Source organism: Liolophura sinensis, chromosome 2 (genome assembly GCF_032854445.1).
Source record: "Liolophura sinensis isolate JHLJ2023 chromosome 2, CUHK_Ljap_v2, whole genome shotgun sequence".
Taxonomy (NCBI): Eukaryota; Metazoa; Mollusca; class Polyplacophora; order Chitonida; family Chitonidae; genus Liolophura; species Liolophura sinensis.
The window spans coordinates 2,852,370-2,867,021 of record NC_088296.1 but is presented as its reverse complement, the minus strand read 5'-3'; the positions used below and the strand labels follow the sequence as shown (position 1 = coordinate 2,867,021).

General features: G+C 39.8%; 1 protein-coding gene across 1 annotated transcript in view; it reads left to right on the top strand.

Annotated features, from left to right (window-relative positions):
• Positions 1-1,539: 1,539 nt before the first annotated feature.
• Positions 1,540-14,652, top strand: part of LOC135463000 (inter-alpha-trypsin inhibitor heavy chain H5-like) — a 76,345-nt gene continuing 63,232 nt past the window's right edge. Inside the window, exons 1-5 of the mRNA XM_064740322.1 lie at positions 1,540-1,615; positions 4,571-4,618; positions 10,360-11,046; positions 13,443-13,538; positions 14,305-14,535. Of these exons, the coding sequence (XP_064596392.1) occupies positions 4,577-4,618; positions 10,360-11,046; positions 13,443-13,538; positions 14,305-14,535 (1,056 nt within the window). The 5' untranslated portion in view covers positions 1,540-1,615; positions 4,571-4,576. The remainder of the gene's footprint in view (positions 1,616-4,570; positions 4,619-10,359; positions 11,047-13,442; positions 13,539-14,304; positions 14,536-14,652) is intronic.

Here is a 14,652-nt window from a genome sequence, read left to right as displayed (position 1 = left end):
TTAAGAGATTAAAGCCCAGCCTGAACAGAGATCACGGCATCTACCTCCCCTCAGCTTATGATCTGCTAATCCTCCAAACCGCTCAGGAACCCCACCGAGCCTAGTCAGTACGCCAACACCCACCCCAGGACACCTTAAATCCCCTGAGGGCTGTTTACCCTCTTTTTGTTTTATCTGTTGACATTTGCATCTCTTGCTATATATAAGCGCAGTAGTAATTTTGATGTCATTCACTTGATAACGATGCTAGTATCTGCATCGAAACGTTGTGTTAAATAAACCAAGAAGTTGTACATCCATAAGCATGCCTTGTCCAGTGTACCTCCTCACCGACTTCTAAATGCCACTTAAGCAAGGCAGAGCTCTAGGTCAGCTGGCCTAGAGTGCTGTGTTCTTGTTCTTTTCTCTCAGGAGACCCCATTGGGATAATGCCGCTTGAATTCAATGGGTAACTGTTTGGTTATAGGCTTATCTCATTATACTGGTTTCAGAAAAATCCATTCGACATTTCTCAACTATACTTCCAATGTGTTCTGCTTGGAACTAAACGTGATAACAAATATTAATGATGAGAACCCATCTACTGGAGTAATTTTGGGGCAAACTGACTGTTTATTGAAATGTGGCATTCACATAAAGTTGTACAAACCATTGTTGAGATGTCAAAGAGTGAAAATGTGTACAAACATATTCAGAGATTTGGCCCCCCTGCAAAATTCACAAGCTTTTCTCAGAATTAAGTATTTCCTATTTCATACAATTTTGCTGTAAAGATGTTCAAAGCAATAGCTGGCCTCTTTTGTTTCTTTGTACAGACTCTAACCTCAGCTTGTGCACAAACCTCTAACATTGCCGACTGGATTATGCGTAGGTTTATACAGTTTAACTGTGTCGATGTTGTCACAAACTATCACACAGTGTGATAAGACGTTATTAATGTAAGGTTCTCAAGCTATACGGTCAGACAGCAACATGCGGATGGTCGTGGGTTTCATACGGGCCCCGGTATCCTCACACCATAATAATGGCTTCCGTACGATAAATGAAATATTCCTGAGTTCGGCGTTAAACACCAATCAAATAAAAAAATATATATTATTAGAGGTAAATTGTTATGAGCGTTCATCTGTGAGCCATCCGATTAGATGCAGCTCAAACCGTACACTGTAAATCAATGCCATTGCTAAACACTTAAGATTATGTGCACATTCTTGAGTTCTTGAGGTCGGCAAACACACCTCTATCGTTCATAAAGTCAAAGCTAATGAATTTGTGTATATGCAAATGGTGTTGAAATTAATTATTGCCTTCAGCCTTTTCTCCATTGTACATAGGTGTGGCTACGTCCCCGTAAGTCTGTCTCTTGTACAATGTTAAAATGCAAATGTACATACAAATATAAATGATCTGAACCCAACAGCTGAAGTAATTTTAGGAAAACTGGTATGTTTATTTAAATACGGAATGATGTCATGGAATATAAATAAATGTGCAAAGCATATTCATGGATTTATCTCCCCTGATCAGATGACATATTTCTCAGAACTAAGTATATTCTATTTCAGTCTGCGCAGTTTTGTCAAGTTGTGAAGCACAGTGAGATTTGCGTCGACAGGTAAGTGCTGTAAGACAAGGTACGTCTATTTTTTTTGAAATATTTTTATCAGGCGAGGAAGGGATTCTCGAACAGCATTTAATTGGTCTGGTCGTCCTCAAATGGACACGAAGTAGACGTATGATTTGGGGCGTGTCTATATGGACTCTACTCTTAGCCTGTGTGTGAACCTTTGACACTGTCAAAAGATTGTCAGAATATTTTCTTTTCAAGGAAAACGACTGATTTGGGTTCAGCTTCATACACTTTAATTATGTCGATCCTGTCACTGTTTATGCAGTGCATTGGTACATTATTAATGTATTTTTTCTAAAGCTTTGACCTTGAAAGGCATTCTATAGGGTTTTGCTGAAGGTCGTTTGTTGCTGGTGACGTGTTGTCTTGGGTTGGGCCTTCATACATGTAAATAGCCAGAACAACCGGCCTGTATGGATCGCTGTTTACTTACTTACAATGTTCGCCTCTCTGCTCCAAATATAAAAACTATAAAAGTCAAACATTTATAGTTGGGATGTTCATGTTCTCGTATTCCAAGCGAGGCAGCAACAAATACCATTTTTGAAGTCTTTGGTATGACGGGACTCGGGTTGATCTCTGGTCTCCCGACTTCGGGGCGGGCTCAGGCCTAAGGAATGTGTTACAGTATACAAGTAACTCCAATCTTAAACTTATGTACTGAATAGCACACAGGATATTCAGCGTTACTGAATTGAAAGGCTACATTGTTATGTTAACTCCCCACTCAGCAAGCATAAAAACCTCGCCCATTGATCACCAATAAATGGGGTGTATAACTTGACCCAGTTGAGCCAGTCAGGACAGCCATATACTGCATGTGGGTCGGCTGATATATTAGCTCGAGCTGTTTGGGTGAATATAGAAGTGACGCTAACCTACTTCTAACGTTTACCTGAGGTTACATATCTCCAATCCAGGCTTTTTGGTTGTCTCTAAACTGTCCCTGTCATAACACTGTATCTATTCGGACATGTACATCACACTTCTACGTTGGAGTGTGGTCAATATTTGCGGCTTAAATATTTTGTGTGATCAGTGTGGATTGCAGGGTATAGTAGCTCTGTTGTAGTCTGTACTTCTGTGGTTCCTGACAATAGCGCAATAAAATACTGGGAGCTGGGAGAATTTGATCTTAATTCATATTCGTTTTACTTTAAGTAGGAAATGTTTTCTCAAAAAATAGCCCAAGCGAGGTTGTCCTCCCCTGTCTCAACTTGACTTTCATCAGAAAAAATCATATTTTTCCACTGTCGACCATTCATCCAGTTCCACCTTTCCTTACACCATTTAACACACTTTTCTTGTTCAATTCACGAACGTTTATTTCCTTTTTTCCAACTGAAATATTTTATTGCCTTAGTGCAGGTAAACGCCGCATATGGTAATATCGTGGCTGTAAGTTAAAAACACGAGCCGCTTAATGGCTTTTGATATGGTAATGAAAACATCCTAAATGAAACAGAAATGTTTTATTTATATACATATATTATTTTATGATGTAGGCTAGTGGCCCTTAAGTGACAGAAATCAAACAGACAACCACTTTGGGCCATTACCCTCCGCGTGTCACAAAGAAGCAATAATAAATCTCATCAAATATCAGAATCGTTCAATAACACACAATATTCAGACATAAAAATATTTGGTTAATGTGCAGGCTGACGATTTTAAATCAAGGTAATGCCAAGTTTTGGGAGATTAGTTACTCTCAAAAGCTGGCACAACGAATGCATGTCGTTTGTAGGAGATACATGACTTGGAAAATATTAGAAAGTAACTGAACCCCTCGGCCTACAAATGTACATCACATGAATCAAGTGTTTTTTTGAAGAAAAGGAATACTGTGTAATCAAACACCGCAGTACTTTATCATCATTTGAAGGGTGGTTTTATGACAGAAAAAAAGGAATTATATAGGTGAACCAAATAAAAAAAATTACCTTTAGAAAAGAACATATCTTTTCTGCTTTGTCAGTGATGGATACTTCATATTTGAAGACTTTTGGGGATTACCTCATACCACTGTGTACAAAATTATATTGACTGGCGGAAGCCTGTACTGGAGGAAACTGAGTAACGGAACAAGTGAAGCTCTGAGGTTGTTACAGATATTACATGATCATTTAAACACGAATGACGAATGACTGGGACTTTTTTGCTTGTTACAATATCAATCCACAGAGTATGGTGAGGTATATTATTGATACTCAAAAAGGTTATAAAATTAAAATGAGTCGAGAAAGGAAGACGATGTGTACTTGAATATATCCTATTGTGTGAATTTGCAGAATAAGGTAAAATAATATGACACACTTACTTTATGTACCATAATGTGTCAAAATATGGATCAATACGAGTCCTTTATGTACATGATATGTTTTTATGCCTTACAGATATAGAGCCAAAATTCACAAAGTGGAGGTTGAGATTATGTTTTAGCTATTAGCAGTAATGCTCTATTACAGATTTATAGGTTTAGATAAATATAGACAGCTTGCATGCATATACCTGTTTTGTTATGTGGACAGAAATGAAATATCATGATTTTGGCCACTGGTGAAGGTTATACATCACCCAGAACTAATATCCCTGATGGGTAAAATAGTTCAGAAGTGTGTAGATGAACAGTTGCAACAACATACATGCAGGTGCTCGTCAAAATTGAAATATGACACTTTATGGCTTGTGAGTTGTTTTTTTCCTGTCAATCAAATATATTGCTTGTATTGAAATTTATTTGCACAAGATCCTCAATATCTCCTTGCTCCCACCATAATGCTGACCGCTGAAATATTCTTGAGTACGGCATTAAACACCAATCGAATAAATAAAGAAATCATTACTGGTACCGTCCTGGAATATTTATTTCCTGTTGAAATGCATGTAGTTGGAATTTCAGTTGAATTTTTGTCAACTATTTCTTTGTGTTTATTGCAGTACAAAATGCCAAGAAGAAAATATTCGAAAAAGGCACGTCAGGTGCAGGTATGTATATAGCCTTCAATTTTTAAATATTTCTTTCATTTTTAGAAATCTGCTATTATATTGATAATTCGAATAGAACTTTAAAAGCAGACATGGAAAGTGTGTTGGGTTATGTACAATTTTTATTAACTTGGTGCTACATGATCATTATACATTACCAGTTTCAGTTGACAAGATTCACACTTTGTTTTACTATATTCTCCTTTTTTTTCGAAGGACTGCTTTGTAGAATGTATATTGACCATTTTAGACATGTACACAGTAGAGTGTTCAATAAGCACCGTCAGTTGTCAAACAAATACCCTCCAAAAAGTTTACAAACAAAAGAAATGACCCATTTTCATTCTTGCTGTTGTCTAGAAATTAACATACACTGTTTTGGCACTTTAACAAGATTGGCTTGGTATTATTTGGTGTTTAATATTTATACTTGGCCTGAGTTAATTGAAATCTGAAGAATTGCAATGTTTAATGGTACTTCCTCTCATAAGGTCTACAGGAGATATACTTGTTAACTATTTAATTTGATTAGTGATTTGCGTCACACTCAAGAATATTTCACTTATTAATATTGCAGTGGCCAGCATTATGGTGGCATTGTGGAGGTATAATAGAGGTACATCACATGTGACCTGAGGTGAAGCTGCGATATACTTGAGGTGTATATGAGATATACTGCAGGTGTTTTTGAAGTACTGCCAATTATGCAAATTAATATCTAAAGTAAACCTAAAGTACACCTCAGTTAGCTTAGGTAAGAAAACGGGATGTTTGAGGTGTACCTGAGGTATAACATAGGTATATGGTAGGTATATATACAGGTGTACCTGAGATATAACCGGCATATGCTGTAGACAAGGTGCACGTACCAGATTTAACGCACTGTGTTCACTTGTACAAATTCTGCACCACTCAGCACCAATCCATGCATAATTGAGTTGTTTTCCCACAGCTTAGAAAATGCACATTGTTAGGGTCAGCCATCTTGGAATAATTATGGGCTAGTATATTCATGCTTTCTGACTGGTCAATATTAGCATAGAAAATGGCAAGTAAGTATAGCGTCAAGCCAAAGCTTGACGCTATATATATATATATATATATATATATATATATATATATATATATATATATATATATATATATATATATAGGTGGTCTTTGGGTGCTATCACCCCGATTGTAGGTCGGGAGATCTGGCAGCACTCTGCGGATGGTTGTGGAGTCCCCGGGCTCTGCCTGGTGTCCTTCTGCCGTAATGCTGGTTGCTGTTGCATCAAAGAAAAAAATATGTTGAGTTAATATATTTTTAATTCTGTTGTCACCATTTTGTTTGAAGTAAAATGTCTTAATCTTCTTTTCAAACTTTTAACGTAGCTGAGATACACCTAGATGTACCTAGATTTTAGTGCTGAAAGTTGGCTAAGACCACTGTGGGTTTCGAACCAGCGCCCTCAGAGTCATGCACCAAATCGCCAGCAACACATGTTCACCGTCTAGACCACTCGATCAACAGGCCGTCCACAAAAATAGAGTATTCAGAAAATGTAATCCTTATTAACGATAATAGTGTTACTTAATCCACTATCAAAAATGACATCTAAACCTGTCTAACAAACAATAGTATTTATTTTGTATTCCCTTTGGGTTCCTTGTACATGTATGTCTGATGTGTGTTTGTGTTCACTATGGGTTTGTTGTACATACTTCTAATACATTTTGAGAGCCTCCGTGGCTCAGTTGGTTAGCGCGCTAGGAGCCTCTCACCAACGCAGTAGCTGTGAGTTCAAGTCCAACTCATGTTGACTTACCCTCCGGTGGTCATGGGTTTCCTGCCATCATGCTTATAAGTGAATTATTATAAAATATAAAGACTAATCAAATAAATAAATAATAAATTTTGATCTCTTGATAGGTTATGTGTACGTCTGATACATGTTTCGTTCTCTGTGGATTTGCGTCACACGACATATTTACCCAATAGCGAGTTTGTACTATTGTCAAACGAGAAAGTTTACGTTATCACCCTGAGTGTGCCTAGGCTTTGTGCAACTGCTGTTTAATTTTCAGCTCAATCGCATCAGTCATTCTAGAGATGATGATTTGTTTACGTTGGCACAAAATCCAAAATGGCCGCCAAGTCATGCGACCAAATGTTACCAAAAGCCAAACAGGAAAACTTTAGATCCTCTCCTAACTCATACTGAAGTTTCAGGAATGTACCACAAGTCGTGTTTCTCATAAAATGTATCACAAAATTGCCGAAAGTAATAATAATCTAATAAGATACAATTGGGGCTCAAGCCGAGATATTAGTGAGTTCAACCTGTATGGCATGAACCCCTAATAACCCATACTATAACAATAGGTTTTCCGAGGTATGGAGGCCTAAAAAGAAAAAAGAAACACTGATGTTGAAAGAAGTGATGTTAACTGTTGTGTAATAGACGTCATTGTGTAAAATATATGGGTAACGTGTCACTTCAATCTTGTATGTTGTATCTGTAAAGGTTTTGTCATTGTTATAGCTGCATGACGTTCGGTGCATGCCTCGGTATGTTTGTGAGTATACAAACGCTCGGTGCGCTGCCTGTTTTCAGTTCTGCAAATACCACTCGCTGTTAAGTGGCGTGTTTTAAAATCAGACAGTGTTGTATACATCTGGAATTAGTTTATGGTGAGAGCTGTACTGTTTTTGGCTAGATGGCTGGGGAGCGAGGAATTGGTATTACGTGTGTCCAAAACATTGTCTGCTTTGTTTTAGTGGCTAAAATGTAAGATTGGCCGCATCGGGAACATTCCAAATTTCTCTCATGGCAGACAGGATAGATATAAGCACAGGAGCCCCGAAAAAAGAGGTGGACTACGTAGAAGGGCTTAGAACACGAGAGTGAACCTGTTCACGTAGGAAAAAGTGGTACGCTTTAACATGTTGAAAAGCGTCTTTTCGGCCTGGTCAACCGTCTACCTTCAGCGGAGGCTTGCATATACATGGGGAGTTCCCGGTGCGGACCAACAGCCAGCCTTCAATAAAGGAGCCATTGACGGAAATATCGGCGTCTGTTCATCGTTCTCACCTTTGCGGACGACAGGAATAAACCCCGACTAACCACGTCGGGTCGAACCAGTACATCGCTTCTTTTGATGTACCAGCCCGTTCTCAGTTGGCGTCATAATACCAACAAGACTAACGCACAAGCCCGCTGGCGTCATCTGAGATAAAAAGTTTACAACTGGTCTGGAATTAGCTGTCCCTCAAAAACTGAATCTACAGTGGATTTGTACCTGATTTCTTCTGTTCACGTAGATCAGATATTTATTGAGGTTTTGGAGGAAGCTAGAGAGGACACTCCAAAAAAGACACACTAGCCACATCCTCTGGTTTGAAAACAAATGAAAACTACTACTCTCGTTTAATAAATATGATATCGAGGGTCACAGATTTCATATCCCTATTGATTCCATAAATGCCTTAGTGTAAATTTTAAAGCAGAAAAAATCATTGCGTTTTAAACTTTTCGGAAACTGCGTCGACGTCTAACCGCGTAGTGATATCACATATATAGATCAGGTGAAGCGTCATCAGTAAGTGACTAATACATGGCGGACTATAACATAGAACAGACAAAACATAGCGACTTTTTTTTTTCATTCCATAGACATGTCAAAAGTTTGCTTTATACATTATATAGGTCAATACGTTAATATTTATAAGACAAATATGACATTTTACTACAGAAAGAAGTGCTGTCTGAAAATGGATAAATTTCAGGTGAGCTGAGTACACGCCGTGCAACTTTCAAAAAAGAACTGACAGTTTAACTTAACGAAGGCTGATCAAGCAAAACAGTCTACAGAGTTTTGGTTTCTGACAGAATTTAAATACATTTGCTGACTACAACAAAAAGTTGGAGAAAAAAAGTGGCGCCTGTACAGCAGAGTTGTAACTTTTGAGTGATCGATTTGATGAATGAAAAGATGCACGGACCAATTAAAATGTCGGAATATATATATCAAAATGATATGTCATACTTTATTACTCGGAAAAATTAAAATTTTTTGATAAATATATTTATACATCAGAGTCGTACGCAAGTTCTTGTTGAATGTGCTTTAAGTTTTGTAGCATACTGATTGTATACTGTATACGCCTGTTGTATACTAAAGATTTGTTAGCCACAATGTATAAACTCCCTAGGGGTGAAGTTCTAAGTGCATCAAGGCTGAGCCTCAAACCCTGGTCATGGACAAGATCCAACATTTTTAGATACGATTTCCTGGCGAAACCGTAAATAATGGAACCAAGGTCAATTTAGGCCTCACAAAAGATCGACATAAAATTAATAAAGTTAACAAAGTAATAGGACAATGCTAGACAGTGCTAAATACGGCGTTCAACGAGAACCTTTCTTAAACGTCGATTTGGGAATGGTTTTGTGAGCATTGAGCTGGGGCGCCCTGTTGACGGCTGGTATACGAATGTCTGTTTCGACGCGTAGATGTGTACATTTATCTTTGAGCACTTTAATTTGGGGTAGGAACGATAATTTGCTATCAAATATGACCCCTAAAGTCTATTTTCTCCAACAATTTTCACTCGTTCACCACAACAGTCGGTATAAAGTTTCCGTTTATAACAAAAATGCATACCGATGGTTTAAAATCTACAACAATTTTCAGCTGCCCATTTCTTGGCTTTATTGGGAAAAATCCCATGTCAGAGATATCTTTTGAAATAACTTATTTCCATGAGGTGTCGTCAGCCTTTTCAAGGTCGAAAATATTGACGCCACCTGTTCATTATTTATTATATCATTACGAATGGTAAAATTGAAAAAGCTTCAATTCAACCCAGACGCTTGCCAACATTATCAAAGAAAGTTAGGTCTCCTTCAGTACCGCTGTAGCCCAGACGTTTACATATAAGGTCAAGTTTCCTTCATTACCACTGCAGTCCAGACGCTCGGCGCCCTTGTCATATATGCCCGCATTTTCATATAAGGTCAAATCTCCCTAATTTACGCTAGAAATTTAGTCCAGACGCTTGTTGCCATTGTCATATAGGGTCATGCCTGCTCCATTACCACTGGAGTCCAGACGCTTGGTGCCCTTGTCATATAGGGTCAAGTCGCCTCCACTATCGATGTAGTCTAGAGGCTTTTCGCCATTTTCATATAAGGTCAAGTTTACCTAATTTACGCTAGCCATGTAGTCCAGATGCTTGGCGCCATTGTCATATAGGGTCATGCCTGCTTAACTACCACTGTAGCCCAGATGTTTGACCCGATTATCTTATATCTGAAGTCCCAACATTTTTGTTTTCCAAGTGGGATGATCTTACCTTTAAATCACCAGGCCAACGTTTTCACACACCAATCTGCTATTCATGGATGGGGCTATAAAAAGGTATCGTCACTGTCAAACACGCCTGGCTAAATGGGTTGACCGGATCTTTGTCCAAAAAGTATCTCGTGCATGATAAAAGCAACAATGGCCAAGTTTCTAGCTATGAAGAAGGGATTCTCTTGAAGTAAATATAGGCACACATGTTCTCCTAACATAGATATTGTAACGCTTCTTGAGCAATGGCGACAAATTACTGACCCCATATGTTGTTGGAACAGGCCCTGAACTGCAGATGGAGACTGTGTACTCTGTTGAAATTATATATTTTCATGAATGGCAGGACCTTTATTGGTGTCAGTTTAAATAATTTGCTGTTTTTATATTTTCTATTGCAGTCAAAAACCGAGCGTATAATGGCTGAAAGCAAGGAAAATCGCGAAGAGTTTCTTACATGCCCGATATGTGTGGAAACATTCCGGAAACCAGTAACGTTACCTTGTCAGCACAGTTTCTGTAGGGAGTGTATTGCTGTGTATGCTGACAGGTCTAAACCTGGACAGACAGATGAGGTCACCTGCAGCACGGGGAGTGAGGGTGTTCACCAGCTGATCTCATGCCCTGTATGTCGGACACCAACCAGTCTGGGGAGAGAAGGTGTGGCTGATCTGCCTCCCAACTTTCATCTGGCAGAAATACTGGAGAGGTTCTCTTCTGCTGTTAAGGTTGAGGATGACATCCCGTGTTGTTCTCTGTGTGGGGAGGATAATCAGACTAAAGCTGTGAAGTTTTGTACTAACTGTTCTTTACTGTATTGTAAAGACTGTCTGGCTTCTTTTCATCCCATGATGGGTGCTATGAAGCGTCACCAGCTGGTTTCGTCGCTGGAGTATCTCGCCCAGGAAACCACACAGCGACAGGTCAGCGGGGATAATGAATCAACTCAGCAGCCGTCATGCCCCAGACACGGTCGGTCATTCGACTTGTACTGTGAACCGTGCCGAATGGTGATTTGTACGGGTTGTGTGGTTGAACATGGGGGACACGCTATGCGAGATGTACCATCTGCAGCTGAGAAAGACAAGGTAAGACCCTAATGTATCTATGTGCCGAGACAGACCTTCGTGTACAAGTCGTTCGCCAAAATGGACGTTCCGGATCCCAAAGAGACGTTCAACAAAAACCACAAAAAAAAAAATTATGTACATTAAAAAATTAGAACGGAATCATGCACAAAGAAGCAGAGAACAGACGAATGAATTAAAAATCAGTATTCAAATCATTTACCATGTTAGTTAATAAATTGTCGATATTCAAAAACATGTCATTTTTTGGAACTATAAGCCAAACGATTCTATAAAACAGTGAAGAACGGGATATTTTGTCCTGTACTGTAGTAAATCGTGTGAAAGTCGAATTGATCAAAGTATTATCTTTTAATATGTGAGAATATATGATCACTCCAGATCGTCAATAAAATGTCATCATCATAACAGAAATGAGCAAGAGGCAATTGACTACAGAGCTTAGTTCCTAATTACTTCATGCAGAAAATGGCTAGTCATTGACTACCTAAACGGCTATCACTTTAAACACATTTCCATGTTGAACTAGCTACAACAATTAGCAGTTGAGTATTGAACATGTAGCTGTGTTAGAAGTCTCCGCATACCGTAAGTCCAAATTCTAAGAACATCCAAACTTTAGGAACCTTGTAAACTCGGCGGTTGACATTGAGGTCGTTAATATTGAGTATATGTACCGAGATACATGTACTACTGTGTTGATCGTGGAGTCTAAGGCTGTGAATGAATGAATGAATGACTATGGCTTAACGCCACATCGGCAATTTTCAGGTCATATCGTGGCGAGAACAAGTTGAAAGCACAAGCCAGTAAATGGTGTTCGACTGAAAGAGAACACCAACAATAAAACCGAAATTGACGAACATGTTGAAAAACCGTTAAAAAAGAACCAAAACTTAGTTAAAACTTGAAAACCATAACCATATAAGGTTTATCTGTGAATATGAGCTATTGATCTAAATAAGGTATCTTATTCTAAGGTTGTGAAGACACACGTGTATGTCGCGTCATGCATGCCCTCTCTCCTCTCCCACATCGCTGAGAGGTCGTCGTGTAAGGCCAGTGGTTTTCTCCTCACTACGCATTGTTTCTGCTCCCATATCGCTGACTGGCCGTCATGTAAGGTCAGTGCTTTTCTCCTGGCTATGCCTTGTTTCCTCATATCACTGAGAGGCCGTCATGTTAGACCAGTGGTTGTCTCCTCGTCATGCCTTATTTCCTCTCCCACATCGCTGACAGGCCGTCATTTAAGGACTGTGGTTTTCTCCAGGCTATGGCTTGTTTCCTCCCTCACAGAACTGACAGGCCGTGAAGTCAGGGCTATGGTTTTCTACTGGCAATGTCTTATTTCCTCTCCCACATCGCTGACAGGCCGTCATGTGAGGACTGTGGTTTTCTCCAGGCTATGGCTTGTTTCCTACCCCTCACAGAACTGACAGGCCGTCAAGTCAGGACTATGGTTTTCTACTGGCAATGTCTTATTTCCTCTCCCACATCGCTGACAGGCCGTCATGTGAGGACTGTGGTTTTCTCCAGACTATGGCTTGTTTCCTACCCCTCACAGAACTGACAGGCCGTCAAGTCAGGACTATGGTTTTCTACTGGCAATGTCTTATTTCCTCTCCCACATCGCTGACAGGCCGTCATGTGAGGACTGTGGTTTTCTCCAGGCTATGGCTTGTTTCCTACCCCTCACAGAACTGACAGGCCGTCAAGTCAGGACTATGGTTTTCTCCAGGCTATGGCTTGTTTCCTACCCCTCACAGAACTGACAGGCCGTCAAGTCAGGACTATGGTTTTCTACTGGCAATGTCTTATTTCCTCTCCCACATCGCTGACAGGCCGTCATGTGAGGACTGTGGTTTTCTCCAGACTATGGCTTGTTTCCTACCCCTCACAGAACTGACAGGCCGTCAAGTCAGGACTATGGTTTTCTACTGGCAATGTCTTATTTCCTCTCCCACATCGCTGACAGGCCGTCATGTGAATACTGTGGTTTTGCTCCTGGCAATGGCTTGTTTCCTATCCCCACATCGCTGACAGGCCGTCCAGTAAGGCCAGTCGTTTCTCCTGGCTATGCCTTGTTTCCTCTCCCCACATCACTGCCAAGCCTTTGTGTAAGGCCAGTGGTTTTTTCCTGCCTTTTGTCATATGACTGACAATCGGACAGATCAGGTCACTGTTTTTATCTGGAAATGTCACGCTTCCTCCCCCATATTACTGACAAGTGTAAGGCCAGTGTTTTTTTTTTGTTTTTTGTTTTTTCCCTTTCGCATGTAAAGAAAGTAGTCTTGACTTCAGCATAAAACCGATGTTAGACAAGCCAGTCAATGAGAAATAATTCAACAAATGTCTCCCTTAATTGACAGGTAATGATTTTTTTTTTGTCATTACAGCCAGCTGTTTTGAGCAGGAATAGTGAACTGGAGAAGGTCTTACAAGAAACCAAAGAATCACTGTCAGGAGTTAGGAGGCTGCAGAATAAGATACAGGTCGGTATTCTCCATGGCACCTGTTCAGCCTGTGTTGTCCTCCATAAACTGGTGACGCATTTTAAGTATCTACAATATTGCTATCATTCACAAGTCCAGGTAACATACAGCTGTCAATCATCTAGTTTTGATAAAGTTCTATTCTGCCACCCATTATATATGTACATTTAAATTAAAGAGTTAAACCCGAACAGTGACGACTTCTAATAATAACTTAAACAGGGTAATGCACGACTGATGCGGGGATTTATATGTGTGATGGACGTGTCTATTTTACCTCTCTCTGGTTTATCTAACCAGACTATCGTATCATTAATATGACTTTCTTATTAGTGACACACACGCGATATGCCCAAATGTAATACATTTGATATATCATCGCCCATCATACGCTGTCATAATAATATCTATAATACATACACGTACACCATTTGATCTGATGAGGCGACAACGTTCGGGTTTGAACCAGCCCCAGGCATCTCAGCTACTCTACAAATCATCTAAGGCTTCACCATCTCGTCCTGCACAGAGGATCAGTTGTGATGGCACGACCCATTTGATGATTGAACCACATAGCTTGGGGTTTGAGTCGACACTTACATATACATCCGTGGACTGCAGGGAAATCACCTCCACCCCGGAGATACATTGTTGCGACACTTGTGTGGTGCTTATCTTTCACCCTGTTACACATACATATATAACTTCTTGAACACATATTTCTTAAGGTCTGTATGAGGTAATAAATGATTTCTCTGCTTGGCAGGAAAACCAGGAACTTCACACTCAGGAGGTAGAAAAGGCTTATTGTGCAGCCTTGGAAGCTTTACAAGCCTGGAGGCAGCACTCCTTAGATGGTATAAAAACCCGCTATTCACAGTGGTGTGTGGAGTGTAGCGCCCTTCTAAAAAATGTCCAAATACAGGCTCAGGAAATCGATAGGATGGTACAGGCTTCCAAAAAGTTGTTAGCGTCAGTGGACGTCGAGTTTTTAATGGTAAGTCAAACCTGCACAGTCTCAAATATTGGTTCAGCTGCCTCAACTCCAAATGTTACCCATCACCCAGTTACCCTTAGGAACTGTAATTATGTCTTCAAATCCATCTCATGCTGC